We start from the raw sequence: 23,284 nt of genomic DNA, 5'->3' as shown, positions 1-23,284 counted from the left end.
ATTAAATTTAAAGTAAAATTTACTGTGTACCATCCAACGTAAAACTAAATTCAGCGTTGTACAACAGTGTATATCTATTCCATAAAATTTATTTTTGATTCAATGCAAATTTCAATCGAGAAATATTGAAGTTTAATAAAATTTATTATTCTGCAAAAAAGCTTGAATTAATTCATCTTTGAGTTAAAGCGATCAATGGTAACTCGATAATTGTTTACATGCGTCGCCGGCGGAAGTGATGACGGAATTATGCCGCTAGCAGTTCGTATTAAACAAACAATCACGAAATTGGACTCCCACATTACTGACAGGATGCGGGATGCGAATATGTCATTAATTAGCAACTAAATTACTGCGCAATTCAAAATATTTCAACTGTAAAATATGGATCATTTTCTAAAATGACATGTTGCTCAATCAATATATATATTTCTCCTATTTTATGTATTTTTTATAAAAGAAAATGAGAAAAAGTAAGAGAGAGAGAGAGAGAGAGAAAGAGAGAGAGAGAGAGAGCGTGTGTATTTTCTCTATATTTATTCAAAATTCGTGAACTTCTCTTTACAGTTAAAAAAATTAATAAAAATTATAACATAGTATTATATCCTTCTTTTTGCACAAATTCTATTCTTTATTGTTTTTCTAAAATTATCTTTATATATGTATATAATAATCTTCATATATGTATGTACAATATATTAAAATTTATGTAAATTTACTATTTATAAAACTTCCCCTTTCCTCTCTCTTCTCTTCCTTCTGTTTTGGAATAATTTTGCAGTTGCTTATATATTTGATTCTAATTTTATAATTATTAGAAAATTAAAATAAAGCTGTCCATGTAAAAAACAAATTTGAATTTCGTGACCAGTAAGAGCCAAACGCCGGATGATTGTGCGTTAGTTTTAGAGAAAAATTATTTTTTCTATGAACTGATTAATGTGCACAGAAATTTTTTTTATACCAAGAGTATATACAATTTAAATCTCCATTCGAAATTTTTATTAAATCCCTTTTTACCCTCCTGAAGAAGTGTAGACGAGTATAAACATAAATCGGAGTAAAGTTGCTAAATCGAGAATCGAAACCATTTTTTTACATTGATCTGTCGATCAAAATCATTTTTCTGTAAAACTGACGTACGATCATTTTGCGTTTAACTGTTATTGGCTGTGAAAATCAAATTTATATTTTTGGTCTCTGGTTTTAGCCCGGGGAATTTAATTCGTGTCTATAAATATTAATATACAATATTAATTTATATTCTTCGACAAATAACATTTCTGCTGCATCGAAGAAATATAGAAAATAAATCTATGAATTATTATTATTATTATTGATTATTATATAATCAAGATATGTGTCTCTCGCATGATATCGAAGAGAGAGAGACATCAACGGAAATGATCAGTACTAATATTGTTGCGTGTAGCCTGCGGAATGCTCAAATTCGATTCCGAGTTCGACAATATCCGCTAAACAGAATCCCGGAATATCGCCTAAGCGACCACGTATTACGTCGTCGTATCTTGTTTGATTAATTCGCCGAAACGGGTAATTACGCGAGCGACGATGGTGGTTTCAAATTGTGACGGATCATATATTAAGCATGTGCTATTAATGTCGCGACATTATTAATTAAAGATCGTCTTCAGCTAGAGAGCAAGCAAGACAAAGAGAGAGAGAGAGAGAGAGAGAGAGAGAAGAGAGAGAGAAAGAGAGAGAGAGAGAGAGAAGAAGAAGAAGAACGAGAAGAAGAAGAAAAAAGTACTAACATGTAATCTTAAACTTTATTTTAGGATTAATGTATAACATTTTAATTATTTATGTATCTAATATTATATATTTATCATATTTTATATATATATATATATATATATATATATATATATATACATATATAATATAACAATATAATATATTAATATATTAATATGTAGGTATTTTTTTCCTCTTTTCTCTTGTTAAGTACAGTTTGAAACGCAAGAAAGTTTATTCCGCTTTGCGAGATAGATGAAAGAAAAGACAATGAAAAGAACGAAATTTAAGAATTTTTACAAGACAGCGGACTTGTCTTGACGTGGAAAGAAAATGGTAGGTAATTAAAAGTTAATTTGTTGAATTTTTACTAAATTAAATTCGATTAGAGAGATTTACGATTATTTTGTCGCACACACATATGCACAGTTTCCATTGTGTGAATTCATATCTTTGAAAATTGATTTTTTTAATATAAAAACTTGAATTTTTTAAAATCTTTAGATCTTTAGATCGAGATTTTATTTCTTTACTTTTTAGTTTTCTTATTACTTAATTACATATATCTTCATTTTTTGTAGTTTAGAGATTTTTAAAATATTTTATTAGATGATTTATGTTTTAAATATCTATTTTGAACAAAAATGTAATTTAGAATAATTAATCAAATATCCCAAGTAAATCTCTTTAAAACAAATTTAATTTAGTAAAAATTCAACAAAAATTAACTTTTAAATATTTATAATTTCTTTTCAATTTCAAGACAAGTGTGCTGTCTTGTAAAAATTCTTAAATTTCGTTCTTTCCATTGTCTTTTCCTTCGTCTTTCTCGCAAAGTGGAATAAACTTTCCTGCGTTTTAAACGACTGTACTTCAACGAAAAAGACCTCACCGATTCAATGTAATCTAAAAGGAGAAGAATATATAGTATTTAAATACTGCTGAAACACGCGATTTGTTAGAGAGTTTTGCCAAACAAAAGCTGCGGAATAAAGAAAATATTTTTCGATTAAAATATAAAAAAAAAGAAGTAAAAGAGATTTTCTCCCTGAGAGAACTATTTAGCATAAAAAAGTTTAATAACATCTTGTTAATAATGATTATTATATTTTTATACACTCTATTAAAGATATTATAAATCTTTATAAAGATCAAAAGAAAGAATAAGTATAAAAAAAAGGTTCAATGTGTAAAATAGAAATATATTTAAGTTATAAGTATATAAGATAATATTCAAAATATTTAAAATATATATAGAACATATGCATTATATTACGCAATAATTTGAAATAAATTATTATCGCGAAAATAAACGAATAAATAATTTCACAAGCAAAAAATCATAAATTATATTACATAATTGCTCAGTCATTGCTTTGCATTCTTCCGTTTTCTCGAGTCTTTTCTTCTTCCTTCTCCTTCACCCCTTTTGTTCATCTTTTCCTGCTCGTTCATAGCACTTATATGACACTCGCGAAAATAGTACTTACACAACACTCGCGAGAACACTTAATTACGATCGCGATATTTTGCACGACACTTTTGACGTTAATTGCGCACTTTATTTTTTTTTACATTACTCTAGAAAAACAAATGCGAAAACTACAGTTTCTTTGGTTTCTTTGCTTGAAAAATACACCAGTACAATTCATAAACCACTTGTCGTGGTAAATACGAATATATATACGTTACCATATTTCAGAGCATTTTTTGTGCCATTACGCAAGTCAATTTAATGCTTAGCTATAAGACACGATTGATCGTCAGAAAACATATACCTAATCGAAATTCGATATTGCGAGCATAGCAAGCTTTCCAACGTAGATCCCGTGGAACACGTATACGTATCATTAATAAAGAGTCAATATATCCTTTCGTTATTTGAATCAAATAGGCGTGATACTCTTAAGTATCGCGCGAGTTAATTAATTGCACGGACTGATTGTAGTAGAAATGATAGAAAATGATTGTACTTCTCTTGAGAATTAATATGATATACGAAACGGTTCACGCAGCTGTCTGTTTGCTCCGAGTCTCACAGCGCGAGTGACAACAAAGTCACATATGTAAACAGTAGCGTTTAATACGCCGTAATACGCCGTACAAATAAGCGTCGAATATCATGTAATAGCATTAATTCGTTGTCACTACGAAATATTTAACACATTATGAAATAAATGCGGAATATTCGATGTTCCTTTAATTTCAAATTAATTACGAATAAACAGTTAATACACCAATGCTCTTTATGCTATTTTAATCTTTTGAATGATGTATTACTGAATGTTCTGAATCTGAAAATGATTAGTAAATTACATCGGCAAAAAATTTCAAGTGCGACGCAAAATACATTTAAATTCCGAGCATTTTTAAAGAAATAATTAACGCTCATGAGATTATTAATAGTTTTTTTTTTTTATATAAATAATCTTTATTTCAATATGCTTACTTTGTCAATCGTGAGAATTAATTGATCGTACAAGTTTGAAAATTTCCAATTATTCGCAGGGAATAATTGCATCTCCCGGATTTTACAATTAGTGATTACATCAGTGCGATTAATTAACTTCTGCAATAAACGATATATAGCAGAGTGTCAGGCGACAATTATTTTTAGTTCAAGTAATGACATGATGTATGGATTGTTATTAATAATACGTATTTCGCAGAATTTGTGCATTGGAAAAATGCTTATACTTGCAATAAACGTTTGATATTTCTCGATATTTATTGGCTCGTAAATGATTTTTTGAAATATTTGAATATGTGTTTATAGATGTGTTTTTTTTTTTTTTTTTTTTTATAAATGTGTTTGTATACATTTAAAAGTATATTTAGCAGAAATGTGAGCTCAGAATATAAGCCATTGTATCTCTATTATTACGACACACGGATAGTTTCCTGCTGTTACCTTGTCATTCGAGCTCTGCCATATGAATGACTAGGTGACTGCGTATGTAAATAATATAAATAAAATGTAAACAAAAAAATCAGGGCCGAGCTTCGACGTATAACATATTATGTACATATGTATCTAGCTCTTTCAACAATGAAATTATAGAAATATCCCAGATATTACACATATTTTTTTCAATTTTTAATTAAACATTGATAAAATACAAGTGTTCTCCATTAAGAACAAAATAACTGAAATTAATATTTCAGCTTTCCTTAAATCAAACAAAATTTCTAATTAACTTTAAAAAATTATATTGTCACATATATAAAATTAATGCATATTCTTTAATAATAAAAATATTAAAATTAAAATCTTATTTCTATATATAGAATATATATATATATATATATATATATATATATATATATCGATACGTTAACCAATTCTTAATAAACAAACAAAAAAAAATTATAGTAATTGCGTCGAATATAAAAACCGAAACACGTTTCTCTTTAATAATACAAGTATTAAAATTTAACTATTTCGTTTTATTTCAATTTATTAGCAATATTTTAAAATATTAGGTGTTAAAAATCTAAAGGACGATGAAAAAATATGATTCATTCAAACTTTATTGAGAAAAAGAGTCATTCTAATTTTTGACAAGAAATGTCAGAAAATAACTTAGTTGTTAAGTTTGTTATCAGATATTTCACAAAGTCAAAATTCAAAATGTATGAGCCAAATATCCGCCATAAATAACGTTTACATTACATAATTTGACGTGAAGCTCTTTCGTAGTCGCTCGGCGTACGCAATTCGAGAGAGGGTCAAGAAAACTTCTCACCCTCTATGATCGTTGGAATTGGATTGGAACTTTTTACTTATTACGACAACACGCGCACGTAAGTTTCTTGCAGAAAGCAAGAAGTTGGAACGAGGTAGCAATCCAAGAGAAATTCAGCGTGATCTTCATCCTCATTGATCGAAGTCGAATCTCGCGTCAAATGTTCGCGACATAGAAATATAAAAAAAAATTCAATGTTTTTTTTTACATTTATTTAATTTATATTAAAGTTTTTATTTATATATATATTTATGTGTACATACAAATATATAGGTGTGTCGCATTAATTTGCTGGAACGAAATTTCTGTTTAATGTTTGTTCGACATTAAATTTTAAAGAAATAACGAGAAAACCTTGAAAGACAATTCAACTACACGAAACTCGCGTTCGTTCTTCGTTGCGTGCGGTCGCTCCTGCTTTTCGCGTGATCGCCGCCTCTCGGGCGGCTCGCGCCCTCGAGAAAGAAACGATACCCTCGAAGAAGCGATTTCGAGAGAGTGAGAACGTGCGGTTACGGTAAAATCGTGAAGGGGAACACGTGTGCAACCTCGGTGCTTTCGCGCGAAGGCCGCTCGTTGTTATTACGTGCCTTGTAAACCGATCGATCCCACGCATACGAGGCTCGAACAAAGATAACTCAAGAAATATACATATATATATATACATTTTATGCTTTTCACAATTTTGTAAATTTATAATATATTTAATGGAGAATCACGGAAAAGACATGGTGGATATAAAACAGAGTTCCAAATAAATTAATGTAATATTAAGCTATTTCTTTTGTCGAATTATAAATTTGCATATATATTAAAATTATTGTGTGTATGCAATATATAAATTGTACACACAATTACATTATGCATTTAGATTGTATTTAGATTTATAATTGTGTGAAAGTAAATAATATATATATATTACATATGTATAAAATATAGACTTTTCAATATTGTAACAATTCTTTTTTAATTTTTCTTTCGTCAAATTAATTTATTAGTAACAAGGAAAAACTGTTTTACGAATCAATGATTAAATTTGTTTCGTGCTATTCTGCTTTTGAATGCAAATAAATATAAATAAATATGATGTATATTTTTCTATTATCTCGTTTTATTCGCGCACGACAGATGCATCCGACGATACGAGATGTTGCGAAATATGACATCGATTGAAGCGGGAATTGTAAGCAAGTATGTTATTGAGACAAATTAGTATATAATACGTTGCTAAGGTTGAAACAATAAAAGCACTTCTTTCCTAGCGATCTCGGATCAAGGTTTCCTAGATTGTTACTCTTCTATATAACAAGTAATTCATAAAAATTTTTTTCTTCACCAGAACTAATTGATGCTTTCAATGATTTATAATACTTTTCTTTTTGATTTTATTGATTGATTTATACGAAATATACACTTCTCTACATTCGAGCGAGCTAAATAACATAAATTATATCAATATATTATATGTAACATTATATTCAAATAATTATTTGATTATAAGTAACTATAAATTAATGCGTCTAAACTAAAGATACATAAGTGAAAAAAAATCACATTTGCTGAAAATAAGAGAACTCCTTTATAAGAATTCATGTCATGCATATTGTGCTAAGATTATATCACTTGAGAGAGATTAAACAAAAAGTTCTTTATATAATTCGCTTTTTAAATATAACTTCTTAACTTGCATAATTAACACTGTTATTATTAATACTTGAAATTGGATTTATATGCGATCCAAACGATTTAAATCCGAGCGAGATAATCGATAAAAATAAAACTCGCCAACTATTTCTTAGACCACACGGTCTTATTATTATAGTTAGCCTCATTGATTGCATCTTTCTCGTAATCATCGCGTAAATATTTGCACGATAAAGACAATGTAGCCCCATGCATATCCAAACTCGAAACGTACCTGAATCTGAAATCATGTTGTATCATTGCAACAATAGAATTGTTCAAAGAAGTCATTTGCAAAGGCGAAACAATAGATTCACTTATTTTCCTGGCATTTATCTATCCCAATCTTTCTCTTTCCTCTTCCACTTTTGATATATTAATCAAGCGCTAACACAATAACAAAAATTAAATTATTGTATATTCGAATTTCTAAATGGGATTAATTTAATAAGATAAATTTAATCTCTCAAATTTGAAAGGCAAAGGTTGAACAAATAAATTATTTTTAAAAAAATAATTAAATAACACAAATATACGTATATACATATATGTTATATATAATTAATATTATTTCGTCTCATTTCAATATTATTTAAATATCTGTGCATTAAAGTGAAAGATAAAATAAAAATTGACATTTCACACCTGTATTATAAAGTTCATATAAAACTAAATCATGCAAAATATCTTTTTTTTCGTAAATTTTATATTATTATTTCGCATGACATATACATTTTTATTTTACGTAAATGTGCTAGAGCCGAAGGTCGAATTAGCATTCCACATTTGTATCTCTTCATCTACATTTTGGAGCACGACGAAGGGCGCGGTACCATGTGAAAAAGGAAGAGAGAGGTAAAGAGAAAGAGCGAGCAAGAAGAGAGACAAAGAGAGAGAGAGAGAGAGAGAGGGAGAGAAACACGGCGCCGTGGCGAACGTCGCGACGCTCAGTCTACTGGCGTCGTCCGAACATGTACGATCCGTCAACGCGTTACTACTCGACGACGACGCTACCGTGTGAAATCACCGCCGACGACGACGACGAAAAGGACGACGACGGTCTCGCCGCGACCTTGCCCGCGAAACATCGATCTGACAACATGTCACGGATTAGAGCGGAACGCCGGCGTCCTAGAGACCGGTTTTACCAACGTCGACCTACTAGCAACGTAGTTTAACCCTTTACGGAACAGTGATTGCTATATAAATCACTGACAGTGGAAGACTTAAGAAAAATACCCGGTTGTCTAAACCCAGAGACAGTGAAATTAAAACTAATAAGAATATTCAATAGTATGCGCGATAGAATTAAATTTTAGTGAAAAATTAAATGATAAAAAAAATAAGCAATTCTCTAAGCAAAGAGACAATGTAATGGAAAATTTTATTTTATTTATATAATTATCGCTTATTTATTATGCTGTATATTTTGTTCCCTGATTGTTTCCATATTACTGGAATAAAATAACAATGCTATAAATTAACAGCAAGAAATCTTAATCACTTAAAATTCAAGAAAAATTTTTTAATCAGTTAGAAATTTGAATTAATTAAAATTTGATCACGTATTGTTTACAATTTCATTATTTTACTCGATTTTACAGAAAATGTCTTGTTTCCTGAACGCATATAATTACTTCATTCATAGTTAACTGATATATGAATAGTATTAATAAAATTAATAGTAATTAGAATTAAATACAACACGGAATATAATATTAAATAAAAAGTAATAATATTTGGTTAACTGAGACTAGTGATCGACGTTGGTGGAATCGCTTAGACTACGTCGAGATCGCGAGTGCGAAGATTAGTGTCTGAATCTAACAATAAGCCATTGAAAGTGAAGGGGATGTTGTCCTTTCAAGAGTGGTTTATTACTTATATAAACTATTTCAATTATAAGAGTGACATAAAGTGAAAGAGCAAAAGCTGTTTCACTCTCTATGAAACAATCGGTATCGAGTTGATTAGTGGCATCGATAACGTTTATCCAGAGCTTGTTGTGAAACTTCGCGAAGGTGGTTAGAAACGTGGAGAACTCGCTGCGGGGGCGCTTGCGCCTCTCTTCTTCCCTCCCCTTACGGCGTCCTTCGATGCAGTTACTGTCACTACTCAGAGTAACGTCCAGACGCGCTTTTAATTTCTTTACGTCTCGGAAATTGATAGACGAGAAAGTAGCAAATAAATAACAAATGGTGATCTATGGTTTTTTGGCCTCTCTTTCAAATTTTTTCGACAGTCTTTTTATATATCATTATAGCGAAATCGAGATAAACTTTTATTCATTTTTAAACTATGAAATTTTGATTACAATACTGTAACAATCATATGTAAATTTTAATTCACATTACACGCAAGTAGCAAATTGTTTGGAATTAACAATAAGGTATATCGATATTCGAAATTTTTCTTTGTAAAAACATTATAATAATTAAGCATTTTAACTCATATGTTTTCTTGAAATTATTGTTTATTATATCGGTAATTAACTATTATAAATATTACTTTTGTTATTTATTTTATTAATTTTATTTAATTTTCTTGGTATATTTAATTCTTATTAAATAAGAAAAATGTCAATATAAAATATTTTCTATACCTCGTATTTAAAAATATATTTATTTTTTGAATATTTTCTTCACGTTTCGCGTATATTTAAAAAAAGCATCTTAAAACCCGTATTTCTTTCTAAAGAAAGCACTTTAAGTAGTTTAGAAGTGAATTCTTCAATACTGACCATCTTGGCCACGATTCAATCGTCATTCCTATTTACGTTTAGATGAATTGGCACTCAAACTGAAAATTTCGTATTTTAATACGACTGATGTTAGAAATGACATGACAGATTGCAAGTCCGAAACACAGAAGCACACTCTCATTATAATAAATGACAGTTCACTCTGTTTTTCATGTTATTTTTAACAATTTTTCAATGAGCACTTAACTTTTTTTTAGAACTTCAACGATCTATCGATTATTTTTCCGAATAAATATTTAATTTTTAAATATTTTTTCTCTTAAAAAGAAAATAAAAATAATAAAAATATTAAATAATAAATAATATTGAATAATAAATAATAAATCTCGTTAGATACCAATTATATGAAAAAAATTATGCATGTATGTGGGTGGGTGAAGAAAATATTTTGCTAATGCTACAAGTGTATATATATATATACTTGTAGCACACATTAGCAAAATATTATTTTCTTCACACACCCACATATGTGTATTATTATTTATATATATATATATATATATATATATATATATATATATACTACATTTCATACGGTGACATTTTTTCTCAAATAAACTGTCACGTGAAGAACATGCACGCATAATAAACGATCTTGTCGACAATCGAATCTTCGATGACATCGACAATTTTAAAAAATTTTAATCTTTGAAGGGAAGAAATCTATTGACAAATTGGACAGGTAAAGCACGAATATGTGTCTGTCGATTCTTCTAAACTTTGTTTGCCTCAATGTTGCCTCGGCTGCGAGGCATAGTGGATGAAGGACTCAATTCTGTCATTCGCCAATCGAAAGGTTAACTTAGAGTCACTGTATCTACGCATTAAGTAGATCAAATAGAAAATATATTACAAGAAAATTATGCCAATCGTAAACAAAAATAAAAAAAACAATAGTAGTAAACAATATAAAATATATGATAAAATATAGATAAACAATAGAAAAACTTAAATACACTTTTGATCTCTTGTAATCAAAGCGAAAAAATAAATTTATATCTTTACTAAATTACAAAATTTTTAATCTCAAATATCAAGTATTAATTAATAAATTAAAAGAGTAAATTAATATAATAATAAATATAATAATAATTTTATAACTCTTTAAAATAAAACAATAAATGGAAGAGTTTTATTTATACTTTTCTAAATGTTTATTAATATTATTAATATTTAATAAAAATCGTATACTATTTCTTTCTGTTTTGATCCTTTTTCGTATTCCAATCTCAGAACAGAAATTTTTCAAAATTACTGAAAAATGATGACAACATTCCCTACAACTCCAAACCTAAATTATTCTAATTATCTAAATTACGACTTTCCTTGTCGTTATTATTGATAGCAGAAAAGCGACTCTAACGTTTCATGCGTACATATTTATATGTACATATATACACAGTTCGCAATATCCTATATGAGAGAACTATCATTATGAATATTACAGGATGCAAATCCAGATGTTGAACTTGCTCTACTATCCTAACTTCTATTTATCCTGACCCCTTCGATTACCTCACTTCATCGTTCTGACGTTTCCATGGCCTCGAGGAGACCAAATATCCGCGAAGACCGTTATTAATGTTTAATATTTAATAAGGAAATATCTCTCCCAAGAGTTATCGCGAAACTTGAAACACGATCCTCCTCAATAGGAAACCGACACCCAATTTGCACCCAAACAAGAAAGCTACAGGTTAAATTTCATATTGTGAAAAATCTTTGCAACAACGCTACAAAATAAATTGTTATATAAATTTTATCATAATTATATAATATAAATTCTATACTATAAATGTAATAAATAAATAATAATAAATATATTATATATATTATATATAATATATATATATTATATATATATATATAATATATATATATTATATATATATATATATTATTTTTATATATATTATATATATTATATATAATATTATATATATTATATATTGTATATATTGTTCTTTACCTAACATTGTATAATATTATTTAAAAAAATTTTATATATATACGTATATAATTATTTATTATAAGATATTTATATATATCATATAATTAAAAAGTTTTATTTATTGTCATTTTAATTTATAAAAATGTAGAATAAGTTTTATTTTGCAATTATACTTTTCCATTAATAAGAATTTAAATATAAAAACTTGAAAATGTTATAAACTCATATAATAAAGGTAATATGTAAGGCAATAACAAGCATTTTAAAGATTCTGTCCAAAAAGATTGTACATAGTTTAAAACTTTAATAATTTATATTCAAAATTTTATTTTTTTTTCTTTAATATAAAAAGTTTGTAGCTAATTTTGAGAAATTACTCTCGTATATATTGTTATCAAAATTGCAAGAAAATTTCAAATATATTTTATTGAAAAAGAAGAATTTATATCCATAGGAAAAAAAATTGTCCCTACAAATATGTGAAATCATTTGCCTTAATTTAATTACTAATATATTGGATGTTGCACGCAACTTACAATTAGTTTTGCCCTGACGAAACCGCCGATCGCAGCGATTACGGTAAATCGGGTTTCGAAATTGCAGTAATTGCTCGAGAACCCTCGTTGCGCTCAAGTTGTCTTCCCAATATTGGGGAAGTTTCACGCTACTATATGTCATCGATGAGGAAGTCACGCTGATATATGTCATCAATATCTTCGTCAATTTTGTCATAAATGTAAACTTTCGGCTATTAGAAAATCGTTTTTCGGATTTTCAACGATATTTTGATATATTAATTGTTCGCAAGTTATTTATTATAAGTTAGTTAGTTATTTTTAACTACGTGACAAAGCTGTTTTTATTTTTCTACTGCTATTCATTATCAATAATTATATCAAGTAATATATCAATTTTTATATTACACATTTGTTAATTAATATTAGCATATTTTAAATATTAAAAAAGAATACTAATTAATATTAATTAAACATTAATATATTACAAACAACTACTTTGAAAGAGACCGATTAAAAACCAAACGCGGATGGTTGTGCGTCGGTTTCGCAGAAATTAAATTCTGCGAAACTGATGCACAGAGCACGAATTTTGTTCTACTTGGTGTATTTACCAAGACTAATGTTTATTAATTTTTATATTCGAGCATTTTAATAAACTCCCTTTACCATCCTAAAGAGATTAATATATTAAATTTAATCTAAATTAATAAAAATACAACATTTAAATAGAGCAAGAGACATTAAAATAAAAACAAGGAAATAGAAGAGCACATTAAAAAATTAAATTAAATTTAAAAAAATTAGATATTAATTATATTGAAAATAAACATTACATTAAGTAATGTTAGTAAAATTATATTAATAATGTGGCACTAAAGTGTTGCATATAATATAAATTATTAAGATATATTTTAATAAAAAAATTGAATAATAATATTAATATCAATAAAAATGATATTAATGGAAAATTTGTCGTAATTATCCGTAAATATGTCAGTAATGAAATGATATATCCATACATCAAACTTTAAATTCTCGATTCGTCAATCAGCTACTAAAAAAGCCGGAAGAAACCCTAAATTATACGTTTGTAATCATGAATATAAAACGAAGCGGTACCAAGAAAGCGAAGGAGAAATCGTTGATGGGACGTTTTCATCGTCGTAACGATCGTGTCTTGCTGTTAATAATACAGTCAGTATTACAGATGTATTTACAGATAATACACTCGCAAACCCACATGTGGCATATATAACGGTCAACGTATGACTGCTACGATTGTAATTTCGACGTCCACCATCACGATGAGTAGCTCTGAGGTAGGAACGAAAGTTTTCGCGAAAAAAGTGCCATTACTCGCATCGACGTAAGATTTATTGCCTTGTTTTTTTGCTCCTTTACGATAGATTAACCGACATCGGTTTCATCATATTTTCAGATGTACAAAAAGAATAATCAAAGATAAAGGCAGTTAAAGAGAAATTAATATATAACCATTCGTTATTTTGTACTTAACCTTAAAAAATTAATTTAATATTTTCTTAATTTATACATACGTATTTGAGCTTAATTTTAAAACCTTATTTTATTCATGGAAATATCTTTTTCGTTCATTAATTTATTGAATTAGTATCTTATTTAATCTTGTATTTTATTTTATAAAAATTTATGACTTACATAATTAATAATTTCCGCAATTTTTATTAAAAAAATATAAATTAATTTCTCTCTTGATTAACTAATAAAATTATATTCATTATATTTATTATAGAGACTTATTTTAAATGCAAAGTTATGTTATTTCTCCAACTTTATTTCAATCACGATCATGGAAAACGATTGCGATAACGGGACAACTTGGATCACAATGGATAAACACAGTTGAACGTGGAACGACATTTAAGTGACGCTTTTATATATAATATAAAGATTTAATTTTTTGTCTAAAAAATGACACTCTCTTAAATCGCCATTATGGCAAGAAACGGTCGTGAAAACCAACGAACTTGTCAATGGACTTTTATAAATAGACACCTAACATGATATTGCGACTTCCGGTCTGGGATGGAAGTCAGTGAGCCTCCGGACGAGGAGGTAAACCACTCAATATTCAGAATCAATCTTTCTTCGAGTCTCGAGGACGTTTCTCATTTTCAAGACAACCCTGACATCACCGAATCAAGAAACATCACATTAATCGCCTTGAAAGGCGTTATAATGATCAGCATCATCGTCACCGCTTTATTAGGCAACGCATTGGTAATCGCAAGCGTCAGGAGACACCGGAAGTTACGAGTGCCCACCAATCGTTACGTAGTGTCCCTGGCAATGGCAGATTTTCTAGTGGCAGTGTGCGCTATGACATTCAACGCCTCCGTCGAGCTTTTCGGGGGCAAATGGCTGCTAGGAAGCATTATGTGCGACGTGTGGAATTCGATGGATGTTTATTTCAGCACCGCCAGCATCCTTCATCTGTGTTGTATTAGCGTCGATAGATATTACGCAATAGTCAGACCACTCGAGTATCCGGCCATTATGAGAACTGTGACAGTTACTGCTATGCTAAGCAGCGCTTGGATACTACCGGCCCTCATCAGCTTCATACCCATTTTCATGGGCTGGTATACCACGCAACAGCACCTGGATTTCCGCCGGAAAAATCCGCAGGTAGCGAAGCCCAACGTGATAATTTGATTTCGGTGTTTAAAAGCTTTTATTCTGATTCTACTAATTTATTTTTAATTTTGACAATTACATTAACACCTAGCATCAGTCATAAATTGGTTAAAATTGGTTTTTTAAATTACAATGTTTTATATATAAGAATTTACTATTTTAATTTATAATCAAACTTTTTCGAAGAAAAATATTTCTATTTTCTAGAAATATAATTTTTTTCTATTTATAAAAATCTTATAGATTTAATTATAGTTTGAAAACATAAACTCTTCAATATAGACTTGTTAATTTTCATCGTCGAAACGAGGACATTATTCTTCTGCAAAAAACTTCGAAATCTAGATTCAATGAAATAATTCATATTTCGAACAAGTGTAATTCCAAAGCGATATTATTTCGCAAAACGCCTAAAAAACTTTTGTTTATCAAAGTTCTTTTAGTTCTCTGCTTTCGCGAATTATATGAGCTCATATTATAAAAAAGTAATTCTATATTTCGATTCTCTTGTAGTTTTAGTTGCACTCCTACCTCATATTATCAATTTATTTATCGTTCCCGACTTCATTATTTATAATTTAATCACTCGACTTATACTTGTGACATTTGGATGTTTGAAAAATGTAGCACAAAAAGATTAATATATATGTTACAGAGTTATCAAAGTACTTCAAAATAAGTTAATCGACGTCAGTACCTATTTTCTCGAATACAAATTTTCCATTAGAAATATTTGGGCTTTATCGTAATAATTAAATAATATAAACAATGTACAATTTTATTATCTAGTTTGAAAAAGAATAATTTATATATTAAAGAATTTTAAAACATAATTTTTATAAATATGAAAATAGGTGCTAAAATTTTTACGATAGCAAAAAGATTAATAATTAGATAATTATTCAAAATAATTCGATAATAAATTTTATTAGAATAGCACAATAGTACAACAAAAGCGTACATTTGTAAAAATGAAAAAAAAAACATGATTATCATTGATATTTCGTTGCATTCAATAAAAGCGATAAAAAGAGTAATTATGTATGATACAATTTATGTTATATCTACTTGTAGTTAGAGCTGTAATTATCAATTTCTACTCGATACAATTTACCGTCAGAAAACTGTCAACAAATTATTTATCATAAAACTTTTATTAACTATTATAAGTTATTTACGATGCTTTTTCCATTGATAAAATTACCGAGATTCGGAATTTCATTAATCTTCAAAAATAGAATCGAATTAATCGCTACATTTATCACATACACATCCAATTAATGTTCCTTGTTTCCACAGTATAACTGTATTAATACCGTATTAGTCTCAGCAGGGGAGAAAATCAATTGAGTATCATAACTTGTGTATTTTTTTATTATCTTTTTAAATGTATGTTATTTACAATAATTTTTGCAATAAAAATATCAATTTAGAATTTAATGAATTTCCAAACAAAGTAATTATTACATTTATTTTCTCTCCAATTAATATATTTTATTGTTAAACTCTCTTGTAATTTGTATTGTATTACTATTAGTTTAACTGGCATTAATGTAGTTTTTTTACATTGCTCTTTGTAATAAAAATATCAATTTAAAATTTAATGAATTTTAAAATATAACATCAAATTAATTGTTATATTTATCTTCCCTTTAATTAAAATATTTTTATGATTGAATTCTTGTAATTTCAGTCATTATTATAAAGATTACTTCAGCTATTATTAACTACTTAATTAAGAAATTAATTACATATAATTTATATTCTGTTAAGACCACGTCGTTTTTGAAAGCCAAATCGTTGTAAAAGCCAATAAAAATCAATCATGTTTACAATAAAAAAGTTATTTTTAAAATCTTTATAATTAATCGTGTATAATTAGTGTGAGTTATTTCATATTACTTTGAAAGAAAGTAATTTATTAGGATTGCAATGATAAATCAGTGGTAAATGCGGCATTTTTTTAAAAAAAAGAAAAATTTATAAAGAATTTATAAAGAAAAGACAAATTGCACGCGACACATAAAGCAGAGAAATAGGAGAGAGAGAGAGAGAGAGAGAGAGAAAGGAATATATTCTTTTAAATTTCACTATAAAAATTATTTCCAAAAATTCAGAAACATTTCAGAAAAATTTTTAACTTTTTCATGGCATATTCTAATGATTCTCTAATAACAATTTTAACGATTTTTCAATTTCATTTACAAATAATTATTATATTATTAATGTTATTATATATATTTTTAAGTAATAACAGTCCATCTTCGATTCGTTTAATCTTAGATTTATTAATAATGTATGTCAAATCTATTGTGTTTTTTTCGTTTTTTAACAGTTTCAAGAAAATAGAGCTTACGCAGAACTTTTTTAGATCTCATATTTCAACTTTATTTTATTTCGTAAAACTCATTCTGACAGTTTATAATTCAGGAAAGAAACTCCGACTGTATAATTACTACTGTATAATTATTAGGTTTCGCGAGATTGAAAGTTTTCGACTTCTGCGATCTTAGATCTGCATGTTCGTGGTGAATCTACCGTACGCGGTGATAAGTTCTTGTGTGTCCTTCTGGATTCCGGGTATCGTGATGATCATCATGTATTGCAAGATCTATAAGGAAGCAATCAGACAGAGGGCAGCCCTCAGTAGGGCGTCCAGCAGCACGATATTGAACAGCGTTCACGTGCGCCGTTCTTCTGGAGGTTCTAGGCATCACTCCAGGACGTCGCATCAGCTGCTGCTGCATCCGAGCGATGCTAGCGATTACGGAAGACCGCTCTCTTATAGGGCATCAGCGGCGGAGCTTAACGTCGAGAACGGTGAGTGCGAAAAAGAACCAGGCGAGAGAAAAGAAAAAAAAAATAAAATAAAATAAAATAAAATAATAGAATAAAATGAAAGATAACATAAAATGAAAAAAATCAGAAAAATAAGATAATTGAGACTTAGTAAAAAATATAAGCTATGATATTTGATTATTGGAATGTATATATTATAAATTTATTTAATGTGTTGTGAGACTCGTATGTGTGTGTAGAAAATTCAATTTGTAGGAAAATAGTTGTAAAAATATAAGATATAAAAATGAATGAAAAGAAAAATGCGCTAAAGAAAATATTGTGAGATTTCAAAGCTAAATCTTGTATACCGAATGTACAGAAAGCATTCGAGCGAAAATGGTGTCCCTCAATTATCGGTGAAATTGAGCGGTGGCGAATTCAATTGCATTTCCCTTCCCATCCGTCTCTCGTCCAAAAAGCCTTAATGCACGTTTCAACCGACGTGCACAAAGCGAAGATTATTACTTTAGCCCGCGGCGATTTGCCTTTTTTTCTCGCTACGGTCGATACGTCGAAACCAACCGTATAATCATCGATCCAAGGAGAAATTTCGTTCGAATTTCGTTGCCAAATGACACGCGGCGTAAAACTGCACAGCCATTATGCTGGTCGTTAATGATACAAAGAACATTAATGAAACTCTCTCGACACGTGGATTACACCTCCCCAGCACAGATCCACACACGCACACGTACAAGCACACACACATACATGCGCACGTGCGCGCGTATTTGTAACAATAATAATAGATTTTAATTTTTCTTTCATGTGTAGATTCTAAAAATAATATTAAAGAATTAATTTTAAAAGTGTCTGAATATCTAAATTTCAGATTTTTTCTCATTTTGTTTCTCATTCGTGACAATTTCAAATAATTAAAATATAGATATTATAAGGAACATATTTGTATGTTATATATAATACTTTATTATTTAAAAAAACAAGGAGGGAGAATTTAAAGTTAAACATCTATAATACAATACCTTTAAAATTTTTCAAAATAGAAAAGAAATAAAAAAAATGTATAACGCATCAAAAACTTATAAAAATAATAAAACAAACCAATATTTTTACTTAAATAATTTATTGTCTTAAATAGCTTCGTTAAAATGTAAAAATTTTTCTAAATATAATTATATTCTTCAAATTGTCAACGCTAAACGAAATAATGTCCATACTGAAACTTGGTAATGAATAGGTTAATCACTATATAATGAAATCAACGAGAAATTTGTTTCCATATCGGTTTGATGGTCAAAAGCACCTCTTTATAATTCAACTTAATTTAACAATGATAGAAGTATTCACGACGAGTACATGAAGATCAATAAAGCGTTTAATTAACCTTTAAATGGTAAATTGTTTGATATATCGACAAGCAAACGATTATACAAGGCTGTCAAAATTCGATTTTGAAATAAATGCCGCAAATTATACATATATCATATCGAACATCTGCTGTCATAAATATGATATGATATAGTATGTCCTAGAAATTTTTAACATTAATACAGCTGCGATTTTGATGACAGATTTTTCGACAGATTCGGAAATAAACCGATCTCTCTTTAGCAAAAATTTTATAAAAATAATAAATTATAATTCAATTTTTTTAAATATTTAATACTCGATAAATTAATATGAAATAAAACTTAATGTTGAAAATAAAATTTAGTATTAATCTCTCAAGATATATTAAAAAAGAAAATATTTTATTTCAAGTTATTTTTCTTTATATGGTTGTCGATATTCGCGATCGTGAAAAGAAATCTATAATATGTAAGTTCTGACATGAATCATATCATCGTGCACGCGGATTGAAATTTATTTCCAAAACATCTTTATCTTATGAAGTTTTGCGTCACAAATTTTATTCTATCTGACACGAAATATAATATATTGATTAATACGCTGTCATCACGGCGTAAATGCTATAAACGCCATTTGTCGCATTAGAAAGCGATTACATCTACAGATGCGAGTTTAGTGTCGAAGCGAATTAATCGTCTATATTATTATATATGTGCACAATATCTCGTTTCGATCAACACGATTCACAATGACATCGTAGTATTCCGTTCAAAATGCACGTCCTGGCGAATTTTCCGGTTGTTATTTCCTCCATTCTAAAAAAAGAGTGACGGCAGTTTCAAAAGAAAAACAAAAATTCGTGTATATTTTTTGCAACGTTTTATATCTGATCGCATAGAAAAAAGCGTGAAATTCACGTCACCGCGGATTTTCCGCAAATGCGTTTTGTGACTTGCACGTGGCAAGAATCGTGGTGAAGTTGCGGTGGATTTGCTGAATATAAAAACTGATCATATATATGTTTACTAAACAAAAAGGAAATAATGGTTTCTTAAAATCTAAAGATATAACAATTTTTCAGTCAAGAAAATTACTAAAAAAAAAAAGAGAGAGAAAAAGAAATATCTATGTGTCTATATGTATACATAAGCATTTTGTATATATAAGAATTTTTGTAATTTTTTATGTACACATATTTCGCATTTCATAGCAGTAGCTCAGATATTTATCAACTGTGTATATCGTGATTTTTATACGAAAGCTTTATTTACACTACCTATATTACTCGTGACAAGTTTTTCTCGTAATGTAATGAACTTACTGTTCATTTAATAATGACTCTTCTTTCACTGACAATGAGTTCTGCTTTTTCAAATGACAAACAAATACACGATAGAAAACAAGAATTCATATAATTTTAATTAATGATAAATGTTTTTATATAAATGTATATTCATATAAATGTGAAACTTTAATAAGAAACTTGAAAAATTAAAAAATTTATTTTATTATACATTTTATGTAATAAATATTTTGACCTAAGTTTATTTGAATTGCTAAATGATATTTCCAATATTAATCCAATCGAAATTTGGAGCTATCATTGATTTCACGAATAATATCAATTTATAAATATCAAACACGAGTGGAAAATTCACGGTTAGAGGAAAATGTTTATCATAGAAATCACAACAAACTCCTCGCATCTCGATCGGTATCCCCTTTAATACTCCAGTACGATATTACATTTCTCGCAATTCTCGCATCCTCCAAAGCGACGTGCTTGAAAGTTTGCGACAGTTCTCTCTCTCTCTACCTCTCTCTTCTCTCTCAAGCAGTGTCCAATCGTTTCGCTCGTGAAAATAACGTCGGGAAGTCGTGTTTCTAATTCTGACATGTAATCCGAAGAACAGGTTAATGGAGCTTACTCGTTGTTTGCGAGTCAAGTATGAACACGTCTAATAATAGATCATATAATCTAATAATAGATCATCCCCAGCAATGCATCATGTTCTACTCTACATAGTGTCGATGAAGAGATCAAATATAAAATAACTGAATATGATACATCTCTCCCTCGTTCTCTATAATAAACTTTGTAATTTCTAGATATTAAAATAAAAAAATGTCTGTGAGAACATAAAAAAATATAAACAAGTTTAATATTAATAATATTAAATTCTTCATAATACCAAATAATAATATTCTATAAATTAATCTTTATACTAAAAAATAAAATTCTGTAAATAATTTTATAAATCTAATTTATATAATACATTTTAAACAATGAAACAAGTTCTTGTATAATGACAATATGTAACATATAAAAATGTTTTTAACAATTTTTCAATTAATAAAATAAAGTTATAAGTCATACAAGATAAATAATTCTATGAATGAATCTCTAAACTGTATATATACAGAGATTCTCTCTCTTTCTCTCTTATCTTTTTCTCTCTTTTTTATGTATAAATGTAAGTATTTTTATCATAAAATTCTTTTAATAAAAATAATCCTATATAAATTCAACACTTTATAAAAATGACTCGGCATTTTTTTAATAAAATAACGAGTTATAAAAAATCTACATAGTACATATAAGTTTTTAACGTAATTTATTTTAATTGTTCAAACAGAATTTAAACGGAATATAGAAAATTGTAACCATAATTGTCGAAAGCTCCTACGCAAAGATCTTTTAAACTGTCAGCCGTTAAAAAAAAAAAAAGAAAAACTTTGTTATATTCATAGTAAAAAAATTCGAATATTTTTTTCACTTGAAAATGAGTAAACACTCGTAGAGATTTAAATACTAATATTTTATAAATGTATTCAAATACATTGCGATATCAAAAGAGGGAAGGAGAAAGAGAGATATTTCAAAACAATGCTCGATTTTGCAAGTGGAATTTTTTTGTTATTCAACAACTCTTTCGCTTATCCTCTCTCGTATACGTTTATCGAAACATTGCGCTCGTTTTACAAAAGTATGACTAAAAATTGGCATCGCTTGCAAAATTCATAAAATATGTAACAAAAATGTTTCACATCTGTAGTGGACTCGATTAGTGGATCTCATCACACGAAACAAATACTATTCCACGAACAAGATATGGAAACGTAAGAGATATTAAGTTATCTAAGTCAAATAATTAAAACACAATAAATTACATTGTCTATGTAAATAATTTATTATGTTCGATAACTTAGCTTACTAGAGAGCTTAATATATCGAGAAACGTATCGATTACTTTATATGACGTCTTCTATGGGAATTATATATCGCAGAGACATAAAGCTGCCAGATTGCAAGTAATCTGATTGTACCAGATTGCAATTAATTTATATATGTGTAATGCGTGCACGCGCTACGAATATGAATCACAATAGACATTGTTTCGTACTGCAAATCGAGATGATTTCGCAACTCTATCACGATTTACAGAACTCGCTCTACAAATTACGTTTTGATTAGAATATTGCGCATTGCATGTTTATTGTACAGATACACGGTGCGTTAAAATTAGAAATCTCTAAAAACTTTTGTAAACTCATTTTAAACGATTTCAAGGAAATATTTTTTTTCCTTTAGAATATTAAAAATGATCGTTTATTTTAATTTATTGAAAATTAAATATTTTTTTATTATTATTTCTTACAGATTTTATTATTATTTAATATAGATTTGAGATTTATATTAAAGAAAGATTGTATTACATATATAGTATACATTATATTAAAAAATTGTTTTATTATTTTTTAAAGATTTAAATTAATAAAATCTTATTAAAATATAAATTACAATTATGTATATGTAAGTGTATGAGTGTACTTCCTAGATTTTATAATTTTAATCTGAAGTTTTTAGAGACTTAAAGAAAAATACAACACAACGTTAAAAATGAGAAATTCGATTCAACTTTATTTCGTTTTGCCACTTTTAACATTCAACTTTGAGTATCCTCGCCACCAACCCTATTAAAAGTTCGTTGAAAAGAAGTTTCACACTAGAGGAAGTGTCGGCGATAGTTTTTAAAGC

At 28.3% G+C, this 23,284-nt stretch overlaps 1 protein-coding gene and 1 long non-coding RNA gene across 23 annotated transcripts in view; one reads left to right on the top strand and one right to left on the bottom strand.

Moving 5' to 3' along the window:
- Window positions 1–23,284, bottom strand: part of LOC140666995 (uncharacterized) — a 213,378-nt gene that overhangs the window by 116,582 nt on the left and 73,512 nt on the right. The gene's annotated exons all lie outside the window — the stretch shown is intronic.
- Window positions 1–23,284, top strand: part of LOC140666990 (octopamine receptor beta-1R) — an 81,736-nt gene that overhangs the window by 41,039 nt on the left and 17,413 nt on the right. Inside the window, exons 1-5 of one of the 21 annotated variants that reach the window (XM_072894574.1) lie at window positions 7,908–8,558; window positions 8,792–9,208; window positions 13,637–13,783; window positions 14,189–15,084; window positions 17,607–17,913. The exons of 7 other annotated variants lie outside the window; for them this stretch is intronic. In XM_072894574.1, the coding sequence (XP_072750675.1) occupies window positions 14,482–15,084; window positions 17,607–17,913 (910 nt within the window). In that variant the 5' untranslated portion in view covers window positions 7,908–8,558; window positions 8,792–9,208; window positions 13,637–13,783; window positions 14,189–14,481. Of the gene's footprint in view, window positions 1–7,907; window positions 8,559–8,627; window positions 9,386–13,399; window positions 13,612–13,636; window positions 13,784–14,188; window positions 15,085–17,606; window positions 17,914–23,284 lie in introns of those variants that run through there. 13 more of the 21 variants (XM_072894572.1, XM_072894571.1, XM_072894581.1 and 10 more) reach the window with 13 other exon arrangements.

The sequence above is a fragment of the Anoplolepis gracilipes genome, chromosome 6 (assembly GCF_047496725.1).
Source record: "Anoplolepis gracilipes chromosome 6, ASM4749672v1, whole genome shotgun sequence".
NCBI classification, from domain to species: domain Eukaryota; kingdom Metazoa; phylum Arthropoda; class Insecta; order Hymenoptera; family Formicidae; genus Anoplolepis; species Anoplolepis gracilipes.
Note: the sequence above shows the minus strand (reverse complement) of the source record. Positions and strands in the feature narration are given on the sequence as shown.